At 33.7% G+C, this 14174-nt stretch overlaps 1 protein-coding gene across 11 annotated transcripts in view; it reads right to left on the bottom strand.

The window, feature by feature from the left end:
- The window catches only part of LOC149775107 (RIMS-binding protein 2-like), a 381635-nt gene that overhangs the window by 46128 nt on the left and 321333 nt on the right, over nucleotides 1–14174 (bottom strand). For 10 of the 11 annotated variants that reach the window (XM_089943974.1, XM_089943975.1, XM_089943981.1 and 7 more), the window contains 3 exons: nucleotides 13731–13924; nucleotides 11867–11945; nucleotides 2915–3076 (listed from right to left, as the gene is read on the bottom strand). In XM_089943974.1, coding sequence (XP_089800100.1) covers nucleotides 2915–3076; nucleotides 11867–11945; nucleotides 13731–13924 — 435 coding nt within the window. The remainder of the gene's footprint in view (nucleotides 1–2914; nucleotides 3077–11866; nucleotides 11946–13730; nucleotides 13925–14174) is intronic. The other variant, XM_089943978.1, reaches the window with a different exon arrangement.

The following is a 14174-nucleotide window of genomic DNA, read 5'->3' as shown; positions in this document are numbered from 1 at the left end:
GATATCACTGGGAATTAAAAAAATATCTGGCAAATACTGATGACAAATGACTGAAAATCACAAAATTACGAATAGATATTGAATATTTCTTTTAGATCTACAAGCTCATCTATAATTAGCCCTTACTACTGCCCTACTAATTTTAACCTACAGCGCTTACCAATACAATTTCTATACAAGTCATGTAATGATCAACACTATACACAGTCGTTAAAGAGAACTTGATAAGCAATGAAGATAATTTCAGCATTTGTCCAGAATGCATATTTACATAATCGTGATCAGTAAAATACATAATGAATGACATGATAAAAAAGAGTTTGATGAAAAACTAGTCTTGTCCATTTCTGGTTTTCATTTCTGGTTGTTTCAGGTTTAATGCCATTTTTCAGCACACAACTGGTCATACATGGCAGATAGTATAACTGGTGGAGTAAAGACAATTTAATTTCTTGTGTACCACTTATGACAGTATTACAACAAATGTTATCAATGTGTCCTCTATCACATCAAATTAAGGGGTGTAACATCAAATTATGTCCTTTATCACACCATATTAAGGGTGTAACATCAAAATTATGTCCTCTATCACACCAGATTAAGGGTGTAACATCAAATTATGTCCTTTATCACACCATATTAAGGGTATAACATCAAAATTATGTCCTCTATCACACCAGATTAAGGGTGTAACATCAAAATTATGTCCATTATCACACCATATTAAGGGGTGTAACATCAAATTATGTCCTTTATCACACCATATTAAGGGGTGTAACGTCAAATTATGTCCTTTATCACACCATATTAAGGGTGTAACATCAAATTATGTCCTTTATCACACCATATTAAGGGTGTAACATCAAAATTATGTCCTTTATCACACCATATTAAGGGTGTAACATCAAAATTATGTCCTCTATCACACCAGATTAAGGGTGTAACATCAAAATTATGTCCATTATCACACCATATTAAGGGGTGTAACATCAAATTATGTCCTTAAATTATGTCCTTTATCACACCATATTAAGGGGTGTAACATCCAATTATGTCCTTTATCACACCATATTAAGGGGTGTAACATCCAGTTATGTCCTTTATCACACCATATTAAAGGTGAAGAATGTTATGAAATTATGTCCTTTATCACACCATATTAAGGGTGTAACATCAAAATTGTGTCCTTTATCACACCATATTAAGGGGTGTAACATCCAATTATGTCCTTTATCACACCATATTAAGGGGTGTAACATCCAGTTATGTCCTTTATCACACCATATTAAGGGGTGTAACATCAAAATTATGTCCTTTATCGCACCATATTAAGGGTGTAACATCAAAATTATGTCCTTTATCACACCATATTAAGGGGTGTAACATCAAATTATGTCCTTTATCACACCATATTAAGGGTGTAACATCAAAATTATGTCCTTTATCACACCATATTAAGGGGTGTAACATCCAATTATGTCCTTTATCACACCATATTAAGGGGTGTAACATCCAGTTATGTCCTTTATCACACCATATTAAAGGTGAAGAATGTTATGAAATTATGTCCTTTATCACACCATATTAAGGGTGTAACATCAAAATTGTGTCCTTTATCACACCATATTAAGGGGTGTAACATCCAATTATGTCCTTTATCACACCATATTAAGGGGTGTAACATCCAGTTATGTCCTTTATCACACCATATTAAGGGGTGTAACATCAAAATTATGTCCTTTATCGCACCATATTAAGGGTGTAACATCAAAATTATGTCCTTTATCACACCATATTAAGGGGTGTAACATCCAATTATGTCCTTTATCACACTATATTAAGGGGTGTAACATCCAGTTATGTCCTTTATCACACCATATTAAAGGGTGAAGAATGTTATGAAATTATGTCCTTTATCACACCATATTAAGGGGTGTAACATCCAATTATGTCCTTTATCACACCATATTAAGGTGTGTAACATCCAGTTATGTCCTTTATCACACCATATTAAGGGGTGTAACATCCAGTTATGTCCTTTATCACACCATATTAAGGGTGTAACATCAAAATTATGTCCTTTATCACACTACATTAAGCTGTGTAATGTTATCAAATTATATCCTGTATCACACCATATTAAATGGTGTAATGTTATCAAATTATATCCTGTATCACACCATATTAAATGGTGTAATGTTATCAAATTATATCCTGTATCACACCATTTTAATATGGTGTAATGTTATCATATTATATATTGTATCACACCATATTAAATGGTGTAATGTTATCTGATGGTGTCCTCAATCATATCCTATTAAAGTTTGAATGTTATCAAATAACATCAGATTACGTTGTGTAATGTTTGGGGAAGTTTACAAATGGTATGGCATTAAGTATTCTACGCGAAGAAAAGCACTGCAGGCCATAGCATGACCCCAAATAAATTCCTTTTTTTTTGGGACCCCAGGTGGATGGCAGGTCTAAAGAACTAGCCTTTAATGGTCAATGTGGGTATTTGAGAAAGCTTGTCAATAGGTTCCAATGGGATGGTGGTTATTCATGGGGCTTTTCTGGGTACTTCCCTAACCAATTTTACTGGCTGCCATGTATAGCCTATCTTGTGCTTAAAAATGGTGTTAAACCCGCAAAACAACAAACACGAACTCCACAAATGACAACAGATTTGAAATATAACTGCAGGTGGATTCATCGTTTACTTACTGGAAAATGCCAATACCCATGTCATGGACACAAATATTCTTCATTGACTCACGATGTGTTTTCACTAAATACTTTATGGAACTGACCCCAAATAACATGAATATGGAAGGGTCTTTAATATGTGAAAAACAGCAACAGTTGCGATGGCAGTTAGTGTTGATAAGCACTGTAAATGCAGAACATATACCTGTAAGCTTGTACAGAAAGCAACCTGGTCTGACAACACGCACTTCCCGACCATTTACCACAACCATGTGATGATAGTTACTGTTGCCAGGCCACCAAGAAATCACGGCCGAGTTAGCAGTGATGTCACTGACACTGAGGTCACAAGGTGCATAGACGGCATCTGTTGCAGGAGGAAAGGAAAGTAGGGTTAGTTTGTGACTTGCCTGCATTGCGATGAAATATCCAGCTTACCATCTTTACCCTATATTTTTGGCTGATAAAAAAGAATGAATTCATTTTTTTATATCCCAAAACTTTGGGAAAAGAAACTGTCCAAAAACTTAGGATTAGGGTGGGGGGGATGGACACGATTTACCATCATTTTAATTCCTGGAGTCAATTAACAGTGGTCTTGCAATGCAAATACAACGAATTCCAGAACTCTGGAGTCAACGTATCCAATGATGTTGTTTCCAAAGTAGAATGTACCTAAATCAAAACAGCATTCAGGATCATGCCATCATAACTGCCACATATAATCATCTATGATTATACTAATTTTTTGGTAAGACTGAACAGATAATGTCCATGAATAATGAAGCATTCATGCCAAATGAAAAAAAATAATTGTGTCCATTGAATTTCCTTAGTCGTAGTCCCTACTGTGGTCCACTTTTGAGGTGTGCCGACAGTTGCATATAGACTGAACTGTTAGCACTACCATGGTCCACTTTAGAGGTGTGCTGACAGTTGCATATAGACTGAACTGTTAGCCCTACCATGGTCCACTTTGAGGTGTGTCAACAGTTTCATATAGACTGAACTGTTAGTCCTACCATGGTCCACTTTTGAGATGTGCTGACAGTTGCATATAGACTGAACTGTTAGCCCTACCATGGTCCACTTTTGAGGTGTGCCGACAGTTTCATATAGACTGAACTGTTAGTCCTACCATGGTCCACTTTTGAGGTGTGCTGACAGTTTCAAATAGACTGAACTGTTAGCCCTACCATGGTCCACTTTTGAGGTGTGCTGACACTTTCAAATAGACTGAACTGTTAGCCCTACCCTGGTCCACTTTTGAGGTGTGCTGACACTTTCATATAAACTGAACTGTCAGCCCTACCATGGTCCACTTTTGAGGTGTGCTGACAGTTTCATATAAACTGAACTGTTAGCCCTACTATGGTCCACTTTTGAGGTGTGCTGACAGTTTCATTTATCGAAAAGCAAGTACTGTATTAAATTAAATCGCCTTTCTCTTCGTGACAAAAACTGTCACTGAACTTATTCTGTGTCCAAAATTTTGGTTATAAAATAAAATGACTGATCGTGATTCTTTTAATAAATAAGTTTACATGTCAAAATTGTTTGGAAGAAATATTAACAGCATCTGAAAATTTAGGCAAAAGACGGAAAGCTGGTGTAGGCGGAAAGCATTACTGGTAGTAAGCTTAAAAAGAAAAGCTCACTATAATTCACTTAATAAACATAATACATCTCATCTGCATTATAATGGAGTAGATGGGGTCCAGAACTGCTGACCACTCTGTATACAAAACAACACTATAACAAGAATGTTAAACAAAAAAAGTGTCAGAGGAAGTGTGGGTGGTTGTGGTAGGGAAAGGTGACAAGTAAACAAAACTCCAGTCAAATATATAGAAACAGTTTAAGCTTGTCTTAGTTTAAAAAATTAAATATTTTTCCACTTTATGATATTATATTTTAGAAAGAAAATAAAGTTACGAAACTTTGATTCATGTTGTTTTCTTTCAACGCATACAATTTGATGGATAGGATTTGCTTGCCCTCCAATTTTTATTGTGATCAATCCACCTCCTTTATTTGTTTTGAAACAAAATAATTTATTAATAATACATAGCAGGTCTACTTTTGATAGACTGTAACAATACAACAAACATTTCCACAAACTGGACATCAAAACACAGTAAACATTTAATTAGGTTCTCAAAAACATTTATGGACATAGTAACAACAGTTCATTAACTAGTTTTGATCACAATTTTATCCATGTTGAATGAAATGGGGCCAGTTCTTTTGGAACTGTCTAGAATTAAAATAATGGGATCCATGCTTCACAGCCCCCAACCCCCCCCCATCTGAAGTACATTTGCATGTTATCTGGACAAGCATATTGCTGAGGGAGGTTTATGATTACAAAATCTAAGACAGGTAAAAACTAATTATAACATGTTTACCTCCACAATTAATTCTGTGAATAGAATTCTGAGATCATATAGCAATGTCTTTTTGACATACAATTACAAAATCTTCTTTATTTTGAAATAACAAAAAAAATCAGCAAAATAGTTTTTTACAGTGCCATGAAAAAAACTGTTCTGTTACGGTTTTCATAAAACATTTTAAAATTTTGTATAGCAGAACCTACACATTTGAGGACAGGAACATGATAAAGTTTTCTCTGGGACCCTACATGGCCTGTACCACTATTTATATATGACTAAATAAATATACAATATTGCTTCCTTTTTTTACAACCACATGAAAATGAACCATTTCTGTAAACTATTTAGAGTTTTTAAACCAACCTTCTGCAAACAACTGAAAAAGTTGCTTCCTTGCTCTAGATACTTCATGATCATTAGTAATGTCCCATATTGGATACTTCATGATCATTAGCAATGTCCCACATGGGATACTTCATGATCATTAGTAATGTCCCACATGGGATACTTCATGATCATTAGCAATGTCCCACATGGGATACTTCATGATTATTAGTAATGTCCCACATGGGATACTTCATGATCATTAGTAATGTCCCACATGGGATACTTCATGATCATTAGTAATGTCCCATATTGGATACTTCATGATCATTAGTAATGTCCCATACTGGATACTTCATGATCATTATTAATTTCCCATATTGGATACTTCATGATCATTAGTAATGTCCCATACTGGATAATTCATGATCATTAGTAATTTCCCATACTGAAAGCATAAATATTGTAAGAGTTTGACATTTTCAGTGATATCACTCTGCCTTCATCAGTGACTAATGTTGATCATGTGACTCCATGCAAACAGTTCTGTATCAATTTCTACTCCAAGTACATGGCTTGACAAATGTAACTCCCATGACATCTTAGTCCAGGTCACATAGATGTTTGTTGATTTCATTCTTAGTAAATGAATCAGCTTGTGCAGGAGTGTAGAACTGTTTCATACTGTTCTTATTATTGTACACTTTCTTAATTATTGGCTTTACAAAAATGAAAAATGGGTTGTTCTTATGTTATTCACCCGTCTCATAATGAATAATCCTGTATCCCAGCATGCATCTGGATGAAGCTATCAAGATTAGCAAAAGGTTTTTAAGTCATGGAGATGGAATAACATCGGCCATGCAATTCACTTTGAATGAAAATGGATAATGCTAGTGTTAGCAGTGAGATGATGAAGGTTTGATTAAAAAAATAAAATTGGAATAAGTGGAATAACTTTCATGCCAATTTTAACCATATTATGACTAAATGTTAATCAAATGTAGATAGCAGTACAAATAGCAATGGGTCCAAGTTTATTAAACTAAGAATAGAATTTACTCTGACATGAGGGTTTTATGCAAAGAAATGTATTAGCAGGTACAGAATATTGTGGCACAGAATGCAGTGACTGTAATCAAATGGTGTACAATACTCAAATTATACATCAAAGTGTACAATACTCAAATTATGCATCAAAGTGTACAATACTCAAATTATGCATCAGTGTGCAATACACAAATTATGCATCAGTGTAAATACTCAAAGTATGCATCAAAGTGTACAATACTCAAATTATGCATCAGAGTGTGCAATACTCAAATTATGCATCAAAGTGTACAATGCTCAAATTATGCATCAAAAATTGCAATACTTAAATTATGCATCAAAGTGTACAATACTCAAATTATGCATGAAAGTGTACAATACTCAAATTATGCACCAGTGTGCAATACTCAAATTATGCATGAAAGTGTACAATACTCAAATTATGCACCAGTGTGCAATACTCAAATTATGCATCAAAGTGTACAATACTCAAATTATGCATCAAAATGTACAATACTCAAATTATGCATCAAAGTGTGCAATACTCAAATTATGCATCTAAGTGTACATCACCTCAAATTATGCATCAAAGTGTACAATATTCAAATTATGCATCAAAGTGTACAATACTCAAATTATGCATCAAAGTGTACAATACTCAAATTATGCATCAAAATGTCTAATAAATCATGATGACACTATCTATTTATCATGATACATATGTCATGCGATATGTATCATGATATACATGTCATGACAAAAGTATAATGATATACAGGTCATGATGTTATATTGATCATAATACATGTCATGCAATATATACCATAATACACAGGTCATGATATGATATGTATCATGATACACAGGTCATGATATGATATGTATGATAATACACAGGTCATGATATGAATATTATCACGATACACAGGTCATGATATGAATATTATCATGATACACAGGTCATGATATGAATATTATCACGATACACAGGTCATGATATGATATGTATCATAATACAAAGGTCATGATATATGATTATCATGAAACACAGGTCATGATATGAATATTATCATGATACACAGGTCATGATATGATTATTATCATGTTATTTTGCTGTACTACATGTTTATGTACAACCTATATATTTACTTGACGCAAAAATATTTGATTTAAACTTTGCATTATTTGGTTGTCATTCTAACTATACTGGCTTTGTTTACAAGATTCCAAATTTATTTAGATATCAGTGTATGTCAACCTCTAAATTCGACCTCAATTGATATGACCAAAAATGGACTTTTTCAGTACGCGCCTTCATTAACCAATGAAAACTCTTCCTCATGATTCAGTTTTAATGCAGACAAGCAAGTCAGCTGTGGGCAGATAAGCATTAAGTAAAACAAAATTGGACAAATAACCATGTCTTGCAAAGTGGCTAAAATGACACAATTATCAAGGACTCTTACACATTTAATGATTGTTCTTTGTGATCAATGTCCAAAAAAGTTCATTGCATAATATGGGCCACCAGGTACCTTTACAGGTAGTGAAGAAAATCAGATCAATTTCATGCAGGTGTATAGGAGGTCTTATTTAGTTTGCAAGATATTATCCATTTAGTTTCAAAACAAAATAAACTGCATATTTATACCCCCCTTCTAAGAAAGTATTTACAAGGAATTTGTAGGGCACATTGGTACAAATCTAAGAATCATACCAAGAAAATGATAAAAGTCAACTCAATTCATCAAAGTACTCAATAAACAGACTTTGCTCTATGTTCGACTCGCATTGTGGGCAAGTCCTCAATTTACAAAGTTTTATATTAAACAAGTCAAGAAAGGATTGTATATATTGTTCAAGACAGTCTTTGGTCAGTGATTACAAAACTGAAAAAGAGAATTGAAAAATTCTAATAAAATAAAGATGTTTGAGTGATAAAAGACTGCAGGTTTTTTTCTGTTCTGTCTGCTACAAAATTCTTATGTCTCTGATATTACACAATGAATCATTATGTGATGTCAAATGCTCCTTTTAAAATATAAAAACATTTTTAATAAATAAGAAATTTACATCTGAAAATATGTACTTCTGAACATGCTGTATCAATCCCTTTGATATTTATACTTCATCAATCCCTTTGATATTTATACTGTATCAATCCCTTTGATATTTATACTTCATCAATTCCTTTGATATTTATACTTCATCAATTCCTTTGATATTTATACTTCATCATAACCCTTTGATATTTATACTTCATCAATCCCTTTGATATTTATACTGTATCAATCCCTTTGATATTTATACTTCATCAATCCCTTTGATATTTATACTTCATCAATCCCTTTGATATTTATACTTCATCAATCCCTTTGATATTTATACTTCATCATAACCCTTTGATATTTATACTGTATCAATCCCTTTGATATTTATACTTCATCAATCCCTTTGATATTTATACTGTATCAATCCCTTTGATATTTATACTTCATCAATCCCTTTTATATTTATACTTCATCAATCCCTTTGATATTTATACTGTATCAATCCCTTTGATATTTATACTGTATCAATCCCTTTGATATTTATACTGTATCAATCCCTTTGATATTTATACTTCATCAATCCCTTTGATATTTATACTGTATCAATCCCTTTGATATTTATACTTCATCAATCCCTTTTATATTTATACTTCATCAATCCCTTTGATATTTATACTGTATCAATCCCTTTGATATTTATACTGTATCAATCCCTTTTATATTTATACTTCATCAATCCCTTTGATATTTATACTGTATCAATCCCTTTGATATTTATACTGTATCAATCCCTTTGATATTTATACTGTATCAATCCCTTTGATATTTATACTTCATCATAACCCTTTGATATTTATACTGTATCAATCCCTTTGATATTTATACTTCATCAATCCCTTTGATATTTATACTGTATCAATCCCTTTGATATTTATACTGTATCAATCCCTTTGATATTTATACAGTTGTATACATTTCATCAATGGTCAATAAAAAGTTTGGAATTTAAATTGTTTTGTAATAAATTTAAAATGAATAATTTTAGTATTTTAATATTTTCATGAAAATCATCATCTAAAGGAGAATTTTCTGTCATTTATTTCATGAGCATGTTTCCTCAAGTGGTTATATATATTTTGATAAACTTATGACAAACACTGCAGCAATTCTGAAATTTTTACACACTAATAAGCCTGACAATAATTTTAAAAAATTGTATTGCAAAATAAATTAATTTTTTTAATTTATTTATGGGAAATGTCATCACCAGCTGATGCAAACTGGATATCCCGACTTGACAAGTTCAATGACTGATACACAAGATCTTGGTGTAATATTTGAATTCCATTTTCAATTCCTCAGACTTGCCAACTTTTTAGACACTGTGCGTTTGTGTATGTATATGTGTGTATGGTGGGGGCTCATTGTGCAGTGAGCATAATTTAGGAAATTGACATGTGGTAATACATGAACATTTTCTAATTAATGCATTCTTTGGCTCAAGAAACGTCTTCATGGTCCATATAGACCCCCGTTTTTTTCTTCCAGGGATGTTTTCAAATAGTATTTTTTAAAAATGGAAATTAAACTTTCTCCATATGTTATTTATCAAAAACAATTACAAAAGAAGAAGAAGAAACATATTTAGCACACCATAATAACAAAGTGAGGAGTCAAGTCATTTGATCCAACAAATTTTATCACATATTATTTATTCATAATTTTTTGCAAAATAATTGAGAAAAATGTTAAATATTTCAAAACTGATATATTTTATTCTCTTCAATGTTGTGCAGAGTGACAATAATTGATTGATACACTGAAACTAAACTGTTCTCACCGTTACAGAATGATAAACGGTGTGATAGCAAACAAACAATGACTATCAATGGAAAAGTATTTTCTGTATGACTTCAGATGGTTTCAAAAAACTTTTGCTGCTGTTGAAAACAAACTAAATTTTATCATTTGGTGTCCAAAAACAAACAAGGAAGAAAAATAGTAATTGCCTCAGCAATGAAATTAGCACCAATGATCATGCACTACCCACATAGCAATTAAAGTAATAATTTCTATATTTACATTTTGGGTTATGAATGTCAAAAAAGACGTTATATGCTTGGTTGTCAATTTTAACATATATATCCATCCACCAGAAAACACAACAATGCCTGTAATACAGTCTTGACATTTTATGCTTAACAGTATAACTGCCATGTTACTCATCTCCCATCAGCCTCTACAATACAATTAGTGATAAAAAAAGTATACACCACATAACACTCAAATCTCATCTCCCATCAGCCTCTACAATACAATTAGTGATAAAAAAGTATACACCAGATAACACTCAAATCTCATCTCCCATCAGCCTCTACAATACAACTAGTGATAAGAAAGTATACACCACATAACATTCAAATTTCATTACCATGTAAAAACAAAATCAAAGTATTATCCACTCTTTTTTTATTCCAAGTATCCTATAAATGTCACTGTTCAAAGCCCATGAAGGAGCCACAGCATTTGAGTCATAATTCAAGGGTTGTGGGTCTAATACCTGCCAAGGTCAGAAGACTCAATGTGTCCTTGGTAAAGGCACTTATCTCCCCCTTCCTCAGCATGACACAGCCAATAATGTGTTAAAAATGCCATTAAGCCAACCAACAAAACAAAACAATCAAATCCCAAGAATTCACCCTACTGGTAAGCATCAGGTTTCTATTTACCAATAACTAAATTTGTTCAAGTTTACAAAGTTATCAATTTTATGAAAGTACCATAAATACTTGACCATGTAATAAACAGGCTGTAAATTCCAAAACACGGACCATATTTTTGTGGAAGCAAACTTCGGTTTCCATAAATCATACTCTGATTGTACAGTTTGTGTAATCTTATCAGAGGGTGATCACAACAGAGTAGGTATCAAGCATGTGGCATGACCAAAGGAGCTGTCCCTTGTGCAAAACAAGCATACAGAATCAACAACATCTGAATATGACGTAAATGCATGTTTAGGAATTCATTTTTAGGAAATCATGATCATGTGATCTTGTTCGGCAGTTTAAAATCCACTTTTGTGTGCGATATGCTGTGACTTGGCAAGTACAATTCCCGAATGCATAAAACTGGCATATTTACCAAACAAATATCGGAAATTAATTTCTTGAATCCTTTAAATCAAAAATGGGAATTAGAAATAATATGTAATCTATTGTTAGTAAGACCTCCTTAGACCTGTTTTGGGATGCAGATCTTGTAGCAACTGTGAATGCTGTCTTGAGACACCTTTAGATCAATCACTCAGGAAAGAAGAAAAATAGCATCACTCACCTTTTCCCACTTTTAAAGTACAGCTGCGTTCATCTGATGTGCCCTTTGAACTGACACATCGTACACTCACTCGATGTACCTGTTGAATATATAAAGTACTATTACATCGTGCTTCGAAATAGCTGAATCTATTCCTTCCTCTATCAATCCACACATGAGCAGAACCAAATGCTTATGTATCAGATAATAAATACTGTATATATACTCATTTATAAGACAAGTCAAGCTGCAAACTGCACAGACCCAGATCTGCCATTGCATAAAGCACTGGCAGATCTGGGTATGTGCAGTTTGTTAACAGTAATCAGTAGAACAAACAACATAGACCCTGATCTGCAGGCGCATAATGCACAGGTAGATCTGGGTCTGTGCAGTTTGTCAGGAGTAATCACTAGAACAAACAACATAGTTCCTGATCTGCAGGCACATAATGCACAGGTAGATCTGGGTCTGTGCAGTTTGTTAGGAGTAATCAATAGAACAAGCAACATAGACCCTGATCTGCTGGCACATTATGCAATGGCAGATCCGGAACTTTGTTGATTATAGTTTGATCGGACTTATAAGTGAGTATAGATGAACAGTAAAAATTAGAAATGGAGTGTACAATGCTTTTATTGTGGGCAAATGTATTCCACTCTTATGACTAAGTTAATACTGGAAAGAAGAAAAAAAAACAATGGGTTTCTTGTGGAAATAAAGTCTTCACATATTACCCATATATAAGAATGCAGGCACAAGAAGAGACATCATTAAGAAATGAAGTAACAAAAAGTAACATAAAATAATAAACCCATCTTGTGACCTTTCCTTATTAATGACCTTGACCTCTAAGAGATAGTGACTCATATACTGCATGAGAAGGTGTGGATTGGGTCAAAATTCATCAAAATATCAGTAAGGCACAAAATGCAACAGTCTGGAAAAGAAAACTGGACACCAACTTAGTATCCATTCTTGTGACCTTGACCTAGAGGCCAGGAGAACGGCCGTGAATACACAAGACACTTCAAAGCCAAGACATATCCCTGGATAATGTTTCATTAATTCATTGGTTCACAAATTATACGCATACACTGACAGAGGTCACTGATTTATATTTTTCAGATATCATGACATTGACCATGGAATGTGGTTATAGTATGTGATACAATGTCATGTCATGATATATAACTGATTCAAGTTTCCTTAAAATATCATCACTGGTTCAAAAGTTATAATCCAAGTCACATAATTGCATTTTCCATAATCTTGACCTTATTGCAGGGGCCATCGCTATCATACGCAACAGACCGTCTAGTCATGATACATACTTTGGCAGGGACCATCGCTATCATACGCAACAGACCGTCTAGTCATGATATATACTTTGGCAGGGGCCATCGCTATCATACGCAACAGACCGTCTAGTCATGATATATACTTTGGCAGGGGCCATCGCTATCATACGCAACAGACCGTCTAGTCATGATATATACTTTGGCAGGGGCCATCGCTATCATACGCAACAGACCGTCTAGTCATGATATATACTTTGGCATTGTTTCATGATAATCTTATGGGTGCGACCAGGGGTCTCAAACAGGTGGCCCACCAAGACATATCCTGTTGTCTGTAAAATGATTGGCATCAAAAGGTGTCACGAGTGATAACAAAGATGGTGCAACCCTTGGGCCATCATGCGGCCCTCAGGTTGGTTTGAATTTGCGACTCTTGGGCTAGACAAGGTCATCACATAATAATTTCAGATGACCATATAAAAATCTCTATATATTGACATGAACAAGATCAGATAAAGTGAGGAATAAATTACTTTGAAATTAATGGCATGAAAGTCAGACAGATAGATTTTAAAAAAACTAACCTGTTTGGAATTAATACCCTCCAATAAGGCCTTTGCTCTATCACTCCCCTTTACAGACATTTGAAACTCTCGATTAACAAAAACTTGGTAGGACTGAATATCCGCAGGGCTGAGGTTGTCTGGTGGTTTCCAGCTTACTAAAATACTGTTAGATAACTGACGATCCAGGTGGAGGTCTCTCGGAAAAAAAGCACCTGAAATATCACAAAACAACAATCATCTAAATTCTCTTTAGTGGGATCAGTGACTTATCTTCGCTTTTGGTCTTTTTTTTCCAACCCAAGATACGATCTTTATAAACTATAAAATATTCATCAGTCAGCGATGATGAAGTAAATAGAGGATATCCCTGAATTTTTCTAGCACATATAAGGAAACATTTCATCAGTGAAGTGGAATAATTGTATTGTCATGAGTTTATCTACTCAAAAAAATGTTGATTTT

Source organism: Sinohyriopsis cumingii, chromosome 19, assembly GCF_028554795.1.
Source record: "Sinohyriopsis cumingii isolate HCF-2022 chromosome 19, ASM2855479v2, whole genome shotgun sequence".
NCBI classification, from domain to species: Eukaryota; Metazoa; Mollusca; class Bivalvia; order Unionida; family Unionidae; genus Sinohyriopsis; species Sinohyriopsis cumingii.
This window is presented reverse-complemented; position numbering and strand designations above follow the sequence as displayed.